Source organism: Carassius gibelio, chromosome B12 (assembly GCF_023724105.1).
Source record: "Carassius gibelio isolate Cgi1373 ecotype wild population from Czech Republic chromosome B12, carGib1.2-hapl.c, whole genome shotgun sequence".
NCBI lineage: Eukaryota > Metazoa > Chordata > Actinopteri > Cypriniformes > Cyprinidae > Carassius > Carassius gibelio.
This window is the reverse complement of record NC_068407.1, coordinates 13335925-13356146: the sequence shown is the minus strand read 5'-3', so window position 1 is coordinate 13356146 and position 20222 is coordinate 13335925. Positions and strand designations below refer to the sequence as shown.

Below are 20222 nucleotides of genomic sequence, written 5' to 3'. Positions count from 1 at the left end.
ATGATGACCGTCACGCACAGTAAGCTTCAGCTTTTTTTAATAGTTGTGATTTTTAAACTTAAAATTAAGATAGCTCTATGTGGTTTTATCTATCTATTTCTCTGTTTTAAATAAAACCGACATGTAAATGTAAAATTAAAAAAAATCATAAACATAGGTGACAGACTACACAAACGTTCCACAATTTTTATTAAAACGATTTACTTTTTTAAAAGTTTTTTGAAAAAGTTTGTCCATGCATGGCTAATTTTCGTTCAAATTAGTTTAACGCTGTCGGTATTTTTTTCTAAAAAAACATGAAAACCTTATAAGAATGTTTTCCCCTGTAAACTATGACAATCTAAATAAACAGAGAGCGTAGAAATTAATTTAGGACTTTTAAATTGATGTTATTTCGTTTTGTGACGTCACTTCCTATGAAACCTCTTTTTTTTAATTATTATTCTAAATAATTATATTTAAAGAAAAAGCTTTGTCTTGGGAGTAATTTTATTCATTGATAGCTGGCTATTGATGTTAGGATTAGGTAAACAGCTATTTTGATCAAAGCATCACTGTAGTGTCCGACTGTAACATGACTTTTATTTTGCATTAACAAGTTACATGCAAATATTTAATATGCAATTTAAAGTATACACAAAAAGCAATGACAAAGTAGGACTTGTTTTTATTCCTGTCATGTGGAGCAAATAAAATTAATCACTACAGGAAGTACAATGTTTTGAAACATTCTTAAATATTTCACAATGGTTCTGCATACTGTATGGCTTTTGTCTGAGGAATAACATTGCAGAAGCTTTGCATGATATTAGCTCTACCTGTAAAAGACACCACTGGTAGAGAACCACTTCTAAAGGTTTTAACATTTCTCAATCATTAACAAGAAACAACCATAATTTGTAGACAGAGAAAATTTCACAATCAATATTGGCCTTGTGTGCCCTCATAAATACTACAGATCTTTTGAATGCTGATTCTCTGCACGTCAGTGTTGATCTAGCACTTCAATGGCCAACATTGCACCATAAACACAGTCTAAATATTCCCCATATAGCTATAAAAAAAAAAAAAAAAAAAGTAAAAGATCAGCACTTGGACGACAGTCTATGCAGAATGTTTTGTGAGAAAGGCAGAGAGAGAGGGAAGTTCATAAAAAATAATCAGGGTCTCCACTGTACACACAAATTACACATGGTAACGATTTCTTGATGTTGACCAACAACAGCATCTTCTCACATCATTCTCCGTTCCGGCACCCTCTCTCTTTCCCCTTCTTCTTCTACAGCTCATGGATGTTATAGCATATACATCATCACAGCTTCCCAGGAGCAGGTGGCATCATTCCAGGCATTCCTCCAGACATGCCAGCATTTGGACCCAACAAAATCTATTAAAAGCAGAGAAATGAAAAAGGAAATGAAAATTGGATTCATATTTCGATCAAGAATTACACATAAAACACATGCTTTTAAGTCACAAACATCACAAACTTACATCTATAGCAAAAAGGCAATTGAAAATAAGACAAAAAATATGGGCACAAGTCTGTGTAGGAAAGAATTACAAATCCTGTGAAGCATTGCAAATGATGTATACACAGCTTAAAAGCAATGGGAAAAATTGTTCAAAGATGTTACATAGAGAGACAGACCCGGTTACGTCATTCAAAGTGATTAATGGCAGTCTGCAGCTCTTTTGGCACTTACTTTTCATGATTCTCAAATTGGGAGAGATTTCTATGCAGAATCCTGGGTACTGTAGTTTTCCATTAGCAAACCCGTTTAAATAATAACAAATTAAAATTCCTTTGATTAACAACCTCATAGCTCTTTAAAGTAGAAAGAAGGATTTTTAATTCCAGAATCCAGCTGTTGAAGTCTACTGCTTTAAATATGACTCATCCAATCTGAATTTAGTGTCAGGAAAATATATTTCATTATATCATCAGTGCGGTTTTGAGTTTTATTATTTCAAACACATTTGTTACATGACATATCACTGTTTTTGCGGTGATACTTTAACACTTTAGTTTATATCTTTTGATTCACATCATTCAGCTCACCTCTATTTAGTTAAGTATGATTTTGCAAGGAAAGTGTTTATGTTTATGCAGGAGGTTGGTGGCGCCACATACCTGTCTCTGCTGTTGTAGCTGTTGCTGTTCCAGCTGTAACCTCTCGGTCTCAAAGACAACCGGCAGAACCAGAATCATAAAGGAAGTAGTACCGACCCATAGAGCCGAGCGGGAGAAACTACAAGAAAGCATAATATTATGTTGTTCCTGTGGCTCAAGTGGCAGAGCATTGCGTTAGCAGCACAAGGTTGTGGGTTCGATTCCCATGGAACACATATTAGGTTAAAAAAAAAATGGTAGCTGTAAGTCTGCACTGTAAGTCACTTTGGATTAAAGTGTTTGCTAAAATGCATACATTTTTTTTTTACATTTAATAATATTATGTATATATATATATATATATATATATATATATATATATATATATATATATACTAAAATGTCGAGATTATAAAGTAAAGTACTGTTTTAAGTGGAAGATACAACTGGCAGTACCTCACCTGTAAAGTTTTTTAGCTACAGATAGTGAACTCTGTGCAGAAACTTCAGCTGCTGATCGCAGTGATTCTGGAAACATCTCTGTGAGACCCCACAACCTCTCCAGAAGTGTTTCATCCAGCTGGGAGAAAAGGGAAAAGAAGGAGCCAGAAAATGAACACAACCAGTCATAGGACAAACTAAATGACTGATAAAAGCACCAAAAAAGCTAAAAAGCTTTAGTCTTTTTCCTTACAGTTTCCTACATCTTCACAATTTCATAAGGTCAAACAAAACTGTAGAAGCAAAGCAGTACCTCTTCATCCTCCTCCTCATCACCCTCGATCTCGTCTTCAGGGGGTCGTGTCTCCACACGGCCAGAGTCTGGAGAGAGCTCCTGGATAGTAGCCATTAAAATAACGACGCTAGTCACTTTTACCAATAACGTTATATTATAACTGTGAAAGGACCTCAGTTATGTTTTACAGCTTCACTACGACTCGATCCAAAGAGCATGCATTGAAACCTGAGGTCATTTGGGTAACATGGGAGACGGGTTTACTTCCCCGGTTCCTTGTAAGGAAGCACAAAGACACGTAAGGACACCTATCGACAGGGAGGTCTTACTGCAGCTCAGGATTGCGTGCTAGTGGACGATGAAATAGTGGAAGATTGCTGCTTCTATTATTACTATGAAGTGGAGGAGGAACTCCATTTACGTACATACTCACGTCAGTTCATACCAAAAAAAAAAAAAAAAAAAAAAAGGGGGAGAGAGAGAAAATACGGCTATTGTGGGACTTTCAGAGACTTGTTTAGAAACAAAACAGATTCCTTATTTTAATTTTATTATTGATTAATTGCCTAGTACTTTTTAGCATGAATACTTGAAACAAGCTCAATGTCTTTTCCTAAAAGGTTTCAAGTTAGTGAAAACATGTGTTTTATTTCTGGTCACAAATGGAAAACAATCTGTAGTTACATTTTGTGTATACTTGTGTTACTATCACTGATTTATAGAACATATATATAGATCAGTGGTTACTATCAGGCAATTTATTATTATTATTATTATTATTATTATACTGTATTTCATTTTGTTTAAGAGTTATTTATTCAGTTTCTTATTGAATTAATACTTAATAGTTAATAATTTAAAATAAGGGTTTGTGTTTCCCCTGTGATCACAAATATGCTCAAATACATGTTTGTTTGTTTTTTATTACAATAGTTTACTTAATGGCCTTAAAATATTGTATTTATAAAAGTATGAGTTGTATTTTATGCATGCTTTCTTTTAAAAAAGAATGATAGAGCTTTGATAGAGACATCATTTTTTTATAAAATAAAATTTTTTTTACACGTCATTGAAAAAAATTAATTTACAAATTCTAAATCATAACACAATTACATTTATGTACACACTTATTTATTGGATGGATACAGGGTGAATTTGTGTAATGTGGAACACGGACTAATGTGGGTTCAGTGTATTTGTCTTTTCGGTTACCACATTAAATTGGTGTTGAATTCAAGCAGGGTGTCAAGTTATTGAAAAAATATGATGTCATATTATGATGTATGTCATAAATGCGGCCATGAAAATCATCAAAGAGGAAGTGTGCTCAAAGTTCAGTGACATATGACTTAGACAAAATGAATGTTACATTACGATTTGCTTTTGAAAATACATGTTTCATATTCTTATCATGTGCCAAGTATAAAAGTTTAATATAATTTTTTAAAACATCCCATGATACAAAGTTTTTAATAGTTTATGAAATTATTTTTCGATCTTTATTAAGTTACATTTTCCCTTCATACATGGCTATTATTATCGTCGATGTCAGAAATCTGATGTTTTTTTTTATATAAATACATTTAAATAGCATATGATTTCTATTATATAGGTTGTATTTAACCATTCCACATTTTAACATATATGCTACTCATATTTTAGACAAACTGATGAAGACCACAAACACAAGGAATACTAAATTAATTAACCAAGCATGGGTATGCACATTTAACCAAGAGTGTTAAATTTAAAATTTGCTTTGTAAACAATTTAACTATTTATAACCCAAAACAGTGTCCCAGATTTGTACCCAAGCTAGTCCCACATTATAAGATCTATACATTCTTAAACAATAGACACCCACAAGAACACTGATTTCATTGGATACATTTATACTGGTTATGATCATTTGTAAAAATATTCACATCAGTCTATTCATTTAAAGTTGACAACTGTGTGTAAAATACATAATAAACTGTTTAGACCTTATAATCTGAAATATAAATGTGTATGGGATTAAATGGGTTAATAAAAAAGAAGTTACACAAGATTGTTGACTGATATTTTTGTGTGTGCTGAGGTCCCGCCCTCATTCTTAAAGCCTTGCGTCATCGTGTGTGTGTTTTTTATGAATGAAAGGATCCAGCCCGCCGATGGTGGACTGATTCCGGGAAAAAAGGCGTTTAGCTTTCTAGTCCGTCTAAACACGGGCCCTGCTGCGATAACGTATGTCAGTCGAAATACCGAACCAGCGGTGAGAATCGTGGACTTATACGTATACAGCTTTCTTTTGAAATCAGCAAAGAAGAAAAATCAACACCAGGCAAGATTTTCAGTTTTTTTTGTTCTCTCCTTATTTCGACATTTGTTTACACTAAGGAAACGGAGGGCTGTTAGCAAATCCGCTGTAACGTTACATGCACTCAGTGTTTGTTTTAACGTTATACCCACTACTTATACTTTTATGGTTTTGATATTTATATTAACCTATCATTTAGAGTCGTCTTTTATACGTTTAATAGTAGTAGTCTTCATGAGCGCGATTAGCATGTTTTTATCACGATGTTAGGTGTAGCAACAAGCTAACGCGTAATAAGGAAACTAGCTGCTTAGATGTTGTCGGTTCAGACAGTTAAAATATATATTTGTATTCAGCACAACTGTATGTATTATGTTCAGAACTATTTATAACGTGTTAACATGTATGTTGTTTTCGATGGAAAACGACTAGTCAGCAAAATCAAGGTTTGATTTGAACTAGTAACGTAGTATCTTACGTAATAAACGGGTTCGTGCGTTGTTATAATCCTTTATTATTTTTTATTCATAATTGTAGGTTATATTTGGTTTTATCATTATTATTATTATTATTATTAAATTGTCGCTTTGTAAGTAACGCATTACTTAAGGAGCATGTTAACCTCAAGACGTTTCGGGGAAAATGACAGCCCAAGACCTCAGTTGTTGTTGTTTATGAAATAGGAGTTTTATAAACTGTTTATAAGTGAGTGGTAATATTTGTTGTGGCTAATTAACTGGGAATTTTATACATGAAATATAACGCGAAATGTGAAAGGGAAGTAAGGAGCTGCTGTGTAGTCAGGAATGGAGGACTTGTGCTGAATCACCGTGACTCTGTGGAAAAGCTCAGTGGGTTATTTGAGGCAGTAGCTCGCGGATGATAGGCGCACGTCCCACGCATGACGGGAAACTCGTGGTCAGCAGCGTGCACTTCTTCATCTGGACTTTGACCAGTCATGATTCACTGTCAAGAAAAAGTGCTACTCTTTGGATATTGTAAGCCTAGATTTAGAAAAATGAAAATAAGTTCGGGAGGTTTGTCTTTAAATGGTCTTACAGATTGAGTGTCCACGAGTTGACCACACAAACCACATTATATATTTATATAAGCATAGTTCCTGTCTTCCTTATTATGTGCTAAAATTCACCACCCAGCTATGACGCCATGCACCTGTTCATAGTAGTCAACCTATGCCTTTTAACTCTTGACCCCCTGGTGGCTGATATCAAATTTATATTTTAACTATTTAAGTTAAAAATAATTTATTTTGAAGGAATGAATCCATAAAATAAACACATATACTTAATATGGCAATTGATTCTGTTGTCCTATATAATTTATCAGAAATAAAGAAACTGCTTAAAATCTATGCTGATGTTATATCAGCCGATATCATCAACACAGTGTATCTCGCATAGCATATTATTATATCTGTTGTAAAACATCATTCTGTTAATATGTAAGGGTTCTACGCCTTCTAGAGCAAGGTGCCACTTGGCAAAACATTTTAATTAAAATGTCAAGTCCATAATATTTTTATTATTCTTTGACTAAATAATAAAAGCAAGACACTCAAAGATTTTGCAGTATTGTGATTATAATTGTTTTGAAGAGTCACGCAATATAACAATGGCCTTTATCTTTGACTATATTCACAATATAGTGTGACTTTATTCCATTTTCACTCAGTTGGTTTATTTGATATTTACAGGTTTCATACATAAATCCAGACAATGACTTCAGACAGCAGAGCCAGTAAAGCCCTGAAGGTAAAGATCATTTCACTGACAACACTTCTGAATTTTGGCACATTCTGTAAATTGCAATTTTTACAAAAATATACTGTAAAAAAAAAAAAATGCTGGAGTTAAACCTGTTATTTGGCTAACTGAAAGTTAGCTTACCATATACAATGCATGAAACTGTGAATGGGGTATAACATCACTTTATGTCATTTTAGTATAAAATACTGTCAAATTTATGGTAAAGCTATTTGCTGGTCAAAACTATGAATTGCCACAATTTACAGAAAAGAACAACAACATTCATATCCCATAAGTCACATTGTGACATCAACATCACAGTTTTATTGTATTATTCCTTTCTTCTCATTTGTGTTATCAGACAGTTATGCATTAGGGTACTTTTTTACCTCTCTATTATTATGTTGGCTGTGCCAGGATATTTTTGTATAACATTATGGCATTTCATTAAACAAACAGTTGTAAACTGAAAACTACACCATGCACCAATATTCCACCGGGTAATTCCTAAAACATTTTACCATATTTTTAGGTGGGAATTTTCTGGCTACCATAGTAGCCTTTTTTTACAGTAAAAAAATTAAAAAAATTAAAAAAATGTCCTATTATTTCAGGTGAAGAGGGAATGCGGGGAGAACGTCCCAGTGCTGAGCGACAGTGAGCTCATGTCGCTGTCGGTGCGCGAGCTCAACTTGCACTTACGCGGGTTGTCACGCGACGAAGTGCAGAAGCTGAAACAGAGGCGACGCACGCTGAAAAACCGCGGCTACGCGGCGAGCTGCCGGGTGAAGCGCGTGTCCCAGCGCGAGGCCCTGGAGCAGCAGAAGAAGGAGCTGCAGCGGGAGGTGGAGCGGCTGGGGGCCGAGAACGCAGGTATGCGGCGGGAGCTGGAAGGGCTGGGTGCCCGTCTCGCTGCCCTGCAGCGCTTCGCCAGAGGTCTGGAATCCGGAGGAGGCAGTCTTCTTGCCACCACACCGCGTCTGAACACAGCCTCCGTCATTACCATAGTGAAGACACCGCAGCAGGTGCACAACTCTAGAGAGCAAGGAGCATCCTAGGGCTCCACATGGACATGCAGACACACATAGGTACACAGTATGATCGCACAGACAGACAGACCATGTATACTCATATATACAGGAATAAAAACAAGTACCAGTTGGGAATTACAGTTTCACTTACATATATAAACACACAGACTGTATATACAGTCTTTTAAATGTCCCAGAATAATCTCAGTGCTGTTGTTGTGGCCTCAAATATCATGACAAGTGTATAAGTCTGCACTTATAAAGCTATTGTTAATGATAGCGTTATTGCTATTCATGCCCATTACTGTGCTTTCTGGATGGTGATATATGTTTTAAAAAAGAAATAGTCCTAACAACTTGTCTTCATGTGGGACCACCAACATTTGAGAAGTTGGTTAGTTTTGCTGGATTATCCCCATGGTATTACTGAGTCATGGGACAAGGTGCAGATCTATCGATACATGCCATTTATATATTTTAATGTTTGTATAAAAGACAAATGTTCAACAACAGACATGAAAGCTATTTTATTTGTGTTCGAGACAAGATGTTTGAAGGTAATTTGTGCTGTGATTGGTCTAAATACTACTTCTGATTGACTAGTTTGGGGTCATTGTTTGAATCATTGTGTGTTTTTTTTGTATTGTTTATTTGTTGTAAGGAGTTAGTAGTTTAGTAATGATAAAGTATACAGCCTTATTAATATGATTCAGTATGTGTGAGGGTCATACTTGTGATAATATTAGAGCGACTTGTTTGTAGTGGTATTTTTGTATTTAAAACACAAGACCATATATATTATTTGCTATTTATGATTAAAACGTATCTGAATATTTTGGACAGCTGGAATATATAAAAAAATAACAATAAAAAAAACATTAGAGGGAAAAAGAAAGTAAGGGGAATCTGAGGAAGATGTGAAATTGATGACATAGGGGAAGAGAGAAGCCAGAAGGAGAAGTGAGCACTTGGGAGGGAAAAATGGAGGATAAGAAAGTGACAGAAGGAAAACGAAAGACAGAAATGATATCACATGTACATCACATCAACCCATGGTCGTCAGGATGACCTCAGACTACAAGCCGGGTTTACTCCAGTAAACAGAGCGATACTGTATGATCAGGCAACAATCGGCCATGTTAAACGTGGATTTGTTTTATTGTGTAGTTAGCTAGCAATGTCGTCATCAGTACTGAGAATCTAACCCATCATACCTGCGCTTCAGAACAATGTGCCCAATGTTTTGTAAGAGGGTAGAGCACAAAAAAACAACAAAAAAAACTGATGTTTGTATTTATTACCTGTATTTTTCTATGGTAAATTCATTGTCTATTTTATATCATTTAATTGAAATAAATGTTGTATATATTGTATATAGAAATATGTGTATTCAATGAGTAAAAAAAAAAACACTATTCCACAAACATATACAGACAAAAACTCTTTATTGTTCCTAGGCCAGAGCATCAAGGGAAAAAAATAGAAGCAAAATCTTTGACATGGTAATACATAATGCTCTGTTTAAAATAATATGACAGTACAAAGAACATCTTAGTGTAACTTCAAAATATATGTATATATATATATATATATATATATATTTGTTTTGTTTTTTAAACAAGAGCGCTTCCTATGTTACTTTAAACCACTCTCTGAATAACAGCGTATGGAAATAGCTTGCCAAAATGTTCTAGGATATTCAGATTTTTCCTAAATATACAAAACGGCTTAGTGCAAGTTACAACAACGTCTATATTATTAAAAGAAATCCTCACCTTACAAAGAATACACTGCAAAAACACTAACATAACAACTATAAGCAGGTACCATACATGCTTTGTGTTTCTCCTGGCCTCTATTGCACCAATAAAAGCAGAGGTCAGTTAATAAGTAACTCCAAAGATGCTATCTAAGCTTCAAGCTTGGTCATCGAGGGCCTAGTGCTAGAGGTAAAGCGCAAATAGCGGATGCTTCTGAAGAATGGGAGAGACTTTGGCGTGGCTCTCAAAGGATTAGTGATAACAGGCGTGTCCCATAAAGATAAAGGGTGCGAACTGAGAGATGTTCCTCCCTCCAGTGGGATATCTAGAAACAATACAGTGCCTAATAAAAGGAGAGCTCACCAAAACTGAACGTTTTGTCATTTACTCACCCTTATGTATGATTTACTTTCAGTAGAGAACTAAATAAGGTATTCGGAATCGGAAGTATTATATACATTTCGCATTTCCATCGGACAACAGAATAAGGAAAAACTGATGGTACTTGACTGTTCTTTCTCAGTGAAAGTCTAGCATACACTAAGAAGCGCAACCTAAATCTATTTTTTTAAACCGCTCGGCTAACCTAGATAGATGCTTTTTCCTGCAGTGGACCAGGACGGTCACACTTTAACGGAAGCTTGTGCAAATATGCACCAGACGAGTAATGTTCCAAATACAGCCTTATAATCCAGACCGCCTTAATCTGTAATCTTATCGTGGACCATCAACCTCTCCCCTTCCCTTGATTCATCCGTCAAAACAACAACAGATGGTACTCTTTCTATTGTCACCGCACTCTCTCATTCACAGCCGTACCCGCCCTTTAAATCACTGGGGAAGCTAGAAACACTGTTGAAACTGAAGCAAAGGTGCACTTGAACTTATAAATCAAAAACGGAACATTCCCACCGAACGGGGGCCCTCCAATACAAATATGCTGGGATTCCCAAACACCCCCTATTTGAAACTACAAGCATAAAAAAATACATCAATCCAGACGCTGAGGTGTCAGACCACTTGGGTTCTCAAAATTTGGCTAAGAGTATAAATGAATGTATTTTGTAATTCTCTGTATAAACAACAATGTCAGACAAAAGCGCGTCAAGAGTTCTTTTAAAGATAACTAAGCAAGTATAAGCAGCTTAATTTAAGATTCTACTGCACTAGAATTTAACTACTTGCTTAAGATGGTCCTTTAATAACCTGTTCCTATGTTAACATCCTCATTATACTACCGCAGCATTAATCGGTTCTTTACAGAGGACCTTTGTTCTGTACGACAGGCGAGCAAGTTAAAACTCATCATCGGAGCTAAGCAGCAGTGTTTTCTCATTGTCCCGGGCGCTCACGCAGCTGTGATTGCGGGATATGGGTGGTGCGGTGACCCCCTGCTCCAGGGTGGACTGCTGGGTGTACTGTTGGTAAGCTGGGGAGAAATTGTGGATGGCATCCTGGACCATGTCTCCAGGGTTCATGGTCTCCTTTAAGCTGCTAGAGATGCTCTTCATGGGGGCACAGCGACCTTGAGAAGAACGGATAACTTAATTAGAGGTGGATGATGACATGAGAGATTGACTTGTCAATTTTGGGTGAACTATCCCTTTAAGAGTCCACTGTCCCTACAGTTTCAGTAACAGAGGAGATGCGGTTTAAGATCAGGAACTGCAGCCTACCGTACTGTCCATATGTTGGAACAGGGCCTTAAAAGGGCAGCATGAAAAGAAGAGACAAAGAAAAGATGGAAAAGGGCAAAAGGGTGGATGTAGTGCATGTGAAGAGAAAGTAAGATGTGGAAAGATAAGCAATAAAATGCAATGAAAGAATAGAGAAGAATGAATGGATTGAATAATGAATGATTTACAGAAGAAAAGCAGAAGAAAAGAGAAAGTCAGCCATGACTTCTGAGCAATTATTTATTGGGACAAAATGTTAAGAGAGAACGACTGTTCTTGAAATCTCAATAAAACATGCCTCAATTAGGAAATACAAATTTTATAAAATACAAATACAAACATTACAAAAATTAAGCGGCAAAACAAATGATCATGTGACACAGAAGGCTGGAGTAATGGCTGCTGAAAATTCTGTTTTCATTTTAAAATGCATTAAAACAGAAGAGGGTTATTTGTAATTGTAAAGAATATTTCATAATATTACTGTTTAAAAAAAAAAAAATCAAATAAATACAGCCAACTTATCCAAAAAAAAAATTTAAATTCTTACCATCCTCAAACTTTTAACCTTAGTGTATTTAATGAACAAAAGAATAAATGTGTAAAGCTCACCAAGGGAATCCAGTCTTTTGTCCATGTAGACCTTGTAGGTAAACGCATGTCGCAGGGCCAAGGCGGCAAAGAACATCTCGATGCAAATGATGAAGTTCTGGTATCCAGCTGCAACGGTTCCCTCGCCGACAGAAACCTCAGGAGAGCTGATCTGGGGAATCGCACCGCATTTCTCCAAGATGGCCAGCAGCATGCCTGGAAGACCAGTGAGATCACAGTTTACCAGCAGCTTTAAATGGGTAAAAGTTCAATATGAATGTGCATTCACAATTCCAATCCATTTCACAGAACATTCAACAAGAAGAAAACTAGGACTTGGTTTTATCCATAAAGAAGCCAAAAACAATTATTGGGCAACGTAAATGCCTACTGACCCAGCAGGTTTTGATGAAAATAATATTAAGACTTTTTTTAGTTTTTAGAATAATGTAGACTGATAAAATGTCCACTATAAGATTCATATGACCATTTATTGTAAATGGGGTCCACTTTGATTGCATGTTGACTTTAGTATTTCTATAGCTGTAGATTTCAATGTACCTTGCCAGAAGGAGAGGAAGATGACAGATTTGACCATGAAGAACTTGAGCATGGGCCTGTAGGGGCTGAGGAGGTCCCGGGTGGAGAAGTAGAACAAGAAAAGGGCGTAGAGAGACAGACTGACGGAGATATTGTAGATGATGGTCACATACAGGTAACCACTAGCGACACTGTGGGGTCAGAAACAAAATTCTAAAATCAAAATTTCTGTTTTGAAATTTGGAATCTTGAGTATTAGGGAAAACAGTCACAGATCAAGACATCAAACGAGAAGCACTTACTTGAAGTCCCCATCACGGTATTTCCCAAAGGCCTGCAGGATGACTGTAATCATGGCCATCAGGGGTTTTACCACACAGAACTGCAAAGTGGCCTGTAAAATTAATTAATGAACAAATTACTCAAAAGAAATCTTGAAAAAAAAAAGATAAATAGGAACCAGGATTTCGTAAAGTGTTCAATGAGCAAACCTGTTTGCAAAATCGAAGGAAGCCAATGGAGTAGGTCTTGCCCCAAAGACAACATGTTCCATATATACAGCTGGACCTGCAGCAGAACAAAAACAAGATTGGTTTCACATCAATATCTTAAGCTATTACTTAACTCAGGGTGTGTTTGCACTAGAGCTGAAACAACGAATCGATTTAATCGATTAAAATCGATTATTAAAATAGTTGTCAACTAATTTAGTAATCGATTCGTCGCTAAATAAATTTTATTTGCCATAAGCGGCTCATTTCGTGCATATTTCAAATCTGCGTTGACCAAAGTGTGGCAGTAATGAGCCACCGGAGGTTTTACTCAGCCAGTACAGCAGGTGAAGTAGCGAATAGCCAATAGCTGGCCTCGTTTTATGTCACGTGCTTCCCGAACAGCGTCTCTGCAGCATTCAGCGGGAAGTGGGAGTACTTTACTTTGAGCCTTTAAAATGAAGAGTAACCTGTAAACTCTGCACTACTGAACTGTTTAAGGGGCCGTTCACATATCGTGTCTTTTGCGTGCTCAAGTTCGTTATTTCCTATGTAGGCGCGCAGTATTCACTCTCATAATGGAAGCGACGCGGTCGCGACACGCACGCGGTGCGATGCGCCCGTTTTTCCAGGCGCATCCACACCATAGACAGTAAAAGAAACACACCGCATCCATTTATCCTTTGCTGAAATTTCCGGGTCTTCATGGAGAGGGCACGTCATGGAGAGAGCACGTCATGGAGAGAGCACGTCATGGTTGCTTAGCAAAGACAGACGCCTCAGGGGCGCTTCTGCCCGAGCGCGAGAAAGCGGCGCGACTAGCGTTTTCCACGCGTTTTTAGGTGCGATATGTGAACGGCCCCTAAGAATTTTATTTGTGCAGATTCTCCAGTACAAGGTTGTTTGCAAATGTTTAGTCGTAAAAGCTGATAACATTGCTTTTTAACAGTTAACATTTAAAGCTTTACAAACATGTTCTGTGATCAGTTTGTCGTTTACCAGTTCATAATTCAGACTTGCAGCCTAATTATGACTGAATGAGAGAGGTAAATGTTTGAGTATATTTAAAATGCACTTCTTTTCTAAGTATTCACTGCTCTTTTTCACACAGCAGGTTTTTTTGTGTGTGTCCCAATTTTTTTTTTCTGGACAACCTTCTGATGGATTTTACTTTTAAATTGGGAGTTCCATTCAGGTTTCATGCCATTGGCACTTTTTTCCGAAGGATTGTTTACAATTTCACAGCATAAGCTATAAAGCTTTTTCCCAGTAAATAATAAAATACAATGCACTGCAATTTTATTCTGTTTTATCCTTATACTTCGTGAAAATATGTTTTCAAAGATTCCTTAAGCTTTGTTTGGGATGTTAAACTACTTCAGGAGCTCTAAGGACTGCCTTGGTGAAAACATTATTTGAAATCTCCTTGTGAATTTTGCTAGAGTATGGGTCAGTGTTTTGATTGCAGAAGAGTTCGACAAAGGATTACTAACATAATAAAACAACTCCAGGTATATTTTTGATGAGGATATGACAATGCAAAATGGTTAAAATCTCTTAAAAATCTATGCTGAATAATAAAGACCCTTTATTAATAATTTACTTGGGGAAAAATGGAAAAAACTAAAATATAAGTACATAAACCGATTAATCGATTAATCGTAAAAATAATCGACAGATTAATCGATTATCAAAATAATCGTTAGTTGCAGCCCTAGTTTGCACTTGTAATTCAGTTATCTTGGTTCTTTTGGACCAAACCAAAAAAGAAAATGATGTATTTATTCTCGCTTCACTTTGCGTTCAGACTGTCATTTTTAAAAGCAAACCTAAAGATACAAGACAACAGGCTTGCAACCTGATTGGTCAACTTTTATGATTTATATTAACAAACTGTTGTGTTCTGGGCTAAGTGCGCCCGTGTACATACAGTGTTTTTTATTTAGCTGATAACTAACCAAACCTGCAAAGTGTAAACACACACTTAACAAATACCTGGAGTCTCATTAAACATCAATAACAGCATTGATTTGAAACATGCTTTAAAAAGTTCTCACACCAAAGTATAAGTGGAAGTGGAATATGACACTCACTCAATAGGTTTTCCTCTGATCTCAGCCATGATAGCGCTCTCTCCTCCAAGGTATTCATAACACAAGCTCAAGAAGTTATAGATCACAAATGCTGCAAAAAAAAAGAGATGGATTGAATTAGCACTGAAATTATATCTTTATTTTACATCAGAGATTGCTTGCTAGTCTTCTCAGAAAACACATTTGTAAACCTCAATAGTTGAGTCTCATACTGTGGCACTGGCAGTCAAACACAGCAGACCTTTCGGACTAAATCCCATCAACAGTGTTTCGCCGAACACCAACAAAAGACTTTTGCTAAACAATGCAGTGGTGCCTGGCAAAACATCCCTCGTGATGGTCTGGCCATGCCACAAATAAAAGAATTACAGTACCAGAATCTTTCATCCTTTGAGCACACCATGTGCTTTTCTACATCAAAGATTATAGGACACTTACAAAAATCACATCGATTTTCAGCAGTCTTGTTATTTTTACCATTCATTTTCTCCATTAGAGACTTCTTCAGTTAAAGAGTTCCAAGGCTAATCACAAAATAGCAAACTTTGATTTGAAGTAATAAAGTTCACTACCATCTAAAGGTTTGGGATCTGTAAGGTTTAAATGCTTTTGAAATAATTATCCTATGTTTTATCAAGGTTGAATTTATTTATTTATTATTATTTATTTTTTTAAAGGTTTTTAATGGACTTTTTATTCATTTATTTGGACAAACAGGGAAGTATTGTGTAGAGAGAGGGGATACGTTGTTTACGCTTTGATCTGAAGGTAAACAACGTATCCGCGTGCTGACACAGAACAGCATGCGTTGTTTACGTTCAGATCAAAGCACACGCATACGTCGTAATACTCTCAAAAATGGCGCCAGGCTGATGCAGAGGAGACGAATTGTTGAATAAAGTCCTTATGTTTGTTTTCTTTGCGCACAAAAAGTATTCTCGTAGTTTCGTAAAATTACGGTTGTACCACTGATGTCCTTCCTACGTTTCCGGACCTTGATTGTGTTAGGGATCCTTGCGGTCTATGGAGGGTAAGAGAGCTCTCAGAATTAATCAAAAATATCTTAATTTGTGTTCTGAAAATAAACGAAGGTCTTACAGATTTGTAACGACATGAGGGGGAGTAATTGATGACAGAATATTCATTTTTGGGTGAACTATCCCTTTAAAGGAGCTGCTTTCTATTTGAATAGCGTTTAAAATGTATGTTTTTACTGTGTATGTTTATTTTAAACAGAATTATATTACAACATTAAAAATTGGGTCAAAAACTCTTGTCAATTTTGATCAGATTTTGATCTGTCTAATTTAAAAGTACACATTTCCTTTAAAAAAAGGTCACACTTTATACTAAGTGGCCTTAACTACTGTATACTTCCATCAATGTACTTCTTGTGTTTACATCGTATTGCAAAACACTATTACTGATACTGAGGTGGGATATGGGTACGGTTAGGGACAGGTTTGGTGGTAAGTTTTAGGGTGGTTTAAGATGTAAGGGATGGCTCAACAGTCTAATTACAAATGTAATTACAGAAATATATAAGCACAATGTAAAAACACACATGTACACAATAATTGCATACAATCAAATTATTAATTTAAATGTAAGTACATAGTAGTTAAGGCCACTTAATATAAAGTGGGACTAAAGAGAAGAACCTAGCCAGCTACTACTAGCTATATTTTTAATGTATAATCATTATTTTATTTTGTTTTCATAATCAGGTGTGGATCAATTTCACAAAAGTACTTTCTTACGTTATAATCTTAAATCTGTATCTTTATGTAGAAAATGGGATTTAGGGAATATGATTTTTCCTTCCAGAACTGTTGCACTCTATTAAATCACGCAATACAGTATTAAAATTGGGTTACGAGACTACAGTAGATAATAAAAAAAAAACTGTGCCAATATTCACAGCATCCCCAGCGGGTGTTCATTTGTCCTTTTCCTTTGCTCTGTGGAGCAGTGTATGTGTGACAGTGGAGGATGGAGCTCAGCTTTATATATAGCACCTGCATTGGCAGCTAGGAGGAATAATATTCAGTTTAAAATGTAGTTAAATTTTTTTTTCCAGCTAAATGTTTTTAGTTTTAGTCAACAATAACAACCCTGTGCTGTACTAGTCTGGTGTCAAACGAGCACCTGGTTTATTAATTTCTCCATTTGCATCTGCTCCACGGATGTGCGAGAAACACAGTTACTACGCAACAATCGCTTCTTGGAAATCCCAGCTGACTACGGATCCAGAGAGCCTCTCAGGCCACACAGGTGTCGTGTTTAAAGCTCCATGTGCAAAAACAGCTAAAAAGAGCAAGAAAGAAAAAGCTTACCCTCATAGCAATCCCTGACTGTGTCGAAGTACACATAGTACTGGTCGTTGGTAAAGAAGAGAAGGCTGAGCCAGGAGTCAAAGGCGTAGATGGGTACGATGAAAAGGATGCGCACTATGTGCCTCTGCTCCTTGGGAGAGCTGTAGTAACGCAAATGCATGTAGATCTGCAAAAAAAATCAAATGTAGACACATTGAAATACACCGACTTGAGTTTCAATTCCAAGGCCCAGCTGGTTAAGGTGTTGTTTACCTGGTGGCAGGTGAGTAGAAGTGCTGTCCACACAAAGAAGCCTGACACTGCCTGGGCTGTGCTTGTCATGAGGAAAATAGGCTGCTCTGGAGTGAGCAAGGGAGCCTCTGGTAACCAGGAGATGTTGGGCCCCGTAGGAGCCATTGTGTCTAGTGAACCAGGAACCATCCCCACAACTTCCTCCCCAAAATGATCAGACAATGGCACGTCACGTCTCACAAGCTGAGGCAATAGAGATTTGATGTTACAATCAGTGGGAATCAAACATGCCGAAGAAGGGTGTTTAAACTAGAAAAGTGATACTGGAATGATATTTAGTTTAAAAATGCCAAGGAAATGAATCAGAGGACAGGAAAGAGGAGTGAAAAACAATATGACGTGTTAGTCACCATGAATCATTTCACAGTGATGTGGTGCAAGATAATGTGGGCGAGCAGAGAAATGAAAGTAAAATCAGCCAGAAATTATAGAAGCAATATAACGGAAGTAGAATCAGATGTTTTCTGGATATGGTGACGTAGCCTACATCCGAGTGGAATGGGTTAATCGAAACGAAAAAAACTAACTGGTTCTAATCATCATTTGTTGGTTGGATGGAGACAAAGAAATCAGAATGCATCACTAGAGAGAAGTCTGTGGTTTCAATGGAAGACTGAATTATAATATTTGGATTAAAATTTACAAGGTTAACTTTTTTTATGAGACATAAGAATGGATGAATCGTTCACCGTGATGTCAATAATATGCATTATAAAATATGGTTAATTTTTATTTCATGCTTTAATGAAATGGCATGAAGATGTTTATCTACCAGTTTCCTGTAATGATTTCCGCTGTATGAAGACTAGTTGCACATCTGTTTCAGAATAACGTCTGACATGCTTGAAAATTAAAAAGTGTGGCGGTATTCAGCTAACGTCATGATTTTTTTTTTTTTTTTTAGTCTGATACTTTATTGTTTTGTAGTATTTACTCACTCTAATGTTGTTCAAATTTATATGACGTTCTTTACATTTGTGTTTTCTGCGACATAAAAGTAGATGTTATGACATTCATTGTATTGAAGGAAAGATTAAAACATTAAAAAATTCAACACTGACTGGTGAGAGAGAAAAAAATAATTCACGTTTGAATCAACAGGAGGATACAATTAAATTATTCAGTTTAAATTATTGGGCAAACTGTAAATCATATGTTGAATGCATGCAGAGTTTACTTTACTACCTTATTTTGCAGAGCATCGTAAATGTAGTTCAGTTCCATAACGTTAAATGAAGTTAGTCCTAAAATTATTAAGGAAAAGTATGTACAAACTAGAAAAACGGGCAACTTACCAATGACATAAACGCAGATTTAAAACCATTCGCCGTGCACAAAGGAAAACAAATGAAAAGTAGTTCGGCCTTAATTCCTCACAGCCATTGCTGCTCGTCATCCATGTTTATATCCCAGCGCCGCTGATCTCTGCTGGAAAATCTGCGCTCCGTCCGTCTTTATTTGATCCCATGTACTAATTCACCACGTCTTTTTTTAGAACGTTTACAGTGTATTCGCCACTGATTTTACCTACAATCTTAGTTGGATTGCCGTTCTAGGGCAATTCCTTCCATCCCAACTCCCCTTAAATTCAATACAATCTCTTGCGGATTAGAGCAACGGGGATAAAAGTTGAAAGCGATTTTGAAGTCTGCTACAACAAGACGCGGCATTTATTTTTCTTTTTTCTAAAATGGACTGTAGCTTTAGAAACTTCAAAATAAAAGTCATTTCCCAGCGAGGTAATTTGCAGTAAATAATGCATTTTTAAAAATTACGTAATACTGTTTATTATGGGCCAATGTATTTACAAATATAAATTTGACATGGTGTATATCCAGCTAAAAGTGTGATGGAGAGATTTAATTTGGATATTGAATACTCCGGTGAATTTTTGTTCAGTGGAAAAGTAGTCTATTGTCCAGCTGTTTTGTGATTGTGTATACACAAGGATTTTGTGGGTGGATGTTGAACATTTCAGTAGAAGGAAAACACATAGTTTATTATCTTCAAGTTAAATCATTTAGATGCATGTACAGGTATATTTATTATTCCAATGACAGTAATAATAATATATTATACTTTACTTGTACAACTTTTTATTATTTTTGTAAAATTTCACATACATAAGAGGAAATGGTCAGGATCCAAGGTAAATTTAATTCATTTTCTTCATGAAACAAAGGACTACTGCACCAGGTTGGAGAACATTGTTAATAAAAAAAAAAAAAAAGCAAAGAAGACTTTTAATATTTTTCACAAATAAACAGTTTTTGAATAATCAATTTTTATACAATCTGGCATGTTTTTATATACTTTTTTGTATACTGTTGTACATTTTGTTCTGGTCAATAAATGGAAAGAAAATAAATAATTATGTAATGCACAACAATGTTTGCTAGAATTTTACAGATAAAAATGAAAATAAATACTTTCTTTTGCTTAATAAATAGTACTTAATCATTTAATCCAAATGTATTCCCAAATGAATGAGCTCATGTA

The 20222-nt window shown here is 36.0% G+C and overlaps 3 protein-coding genes across 4 annotated transcripts; 1 reads left to right on the top strand and 2 right to left on the bottom strand.

Annotated features, from left to right (window-relative positions):
• Positions 1-650: 650 nt before the first annotated feature.
• Positions 651-3134, bottom strand: tomm22 (translocase of outer mitochondrial membrane 22 homolog (yeast)). Its single transcript, XM_052570009.1, has 4 exons — positions 2868-3134; positions 2575-2693; positions 2135-2252; positions 651-1387 (listed from the first exon to the last, which is right to left on the bottom strand). Exons 1-4 carry the CDS (start codon positions 2961-2963, stop codon positions 1313-1315), a joined length of 408 nt encoding a protein of 135 aa, XP_052425969.1. The 5' UTR covers positions 2964-3134; the 3' UTR covers positions 651-1312.
• A 1841-nt stretch (positions 3135-4975) lies between these two features.
• Positions 4976-9326, top strand: maff (v-maf avian musculoaponeurotic fibrosarcoma oncogene homolog F). Its single transcript, XM_052571300.1, has 3 exons — positions 4976-5172; positions 6863-6920; positions 7529-9326. The coding sequence occupies exons 2-3, from the start codon at positions 6885-6887 to the stop codon at positions 7970-7972; spliced, it is 480 nt and encodes a 159-aa protein (XP_052427260.1). The 5' UTR covers positions 4976-5172; positions 6863-6884; the 3' UTR covers positions 7973-9326.
• Positions 9327-9373: 47 nt separating this feature from the next.
• Positions 9374-19391, bottom strand: tmem184ba (transmembrane protein 184ba). 2 transcript variants are annotated; one of them, XM_052571288.1, is made up of 10 exons: positions 19019-19391; positions 17685-17906; positions 17433-17598; positions 15097-15187; positions 13004-13079; positions 12815-12906; positions 12534-12703; positions 11994-12188; positions 11382-11408; positions 9374-11230 (listed from the first exon to the last, which is right to left on the bottom strand). In XM_052571288.1, exons 1-10 carry the CDS (start codon positions 19025-19027, stop codon positions 11001-11003), a joined length of 1278 nt encoding a protein of 425 aa, XP_052427248.1. In that variant the 5' UTR covers positions 19028-19391; the 3' UTR covers positions 9374-11000. The 2 variants fall into 2 exon arrangements, with proteins under 2 accessions (XP_052427248.1, XP_052427249.1); XM_052571289.1 differs by lacking the exon at positions 11382-11408 and having other exon boundaries at positions 19019-19389.
• Positions 19392-20222: the final 831 nt, after the last annotated feature.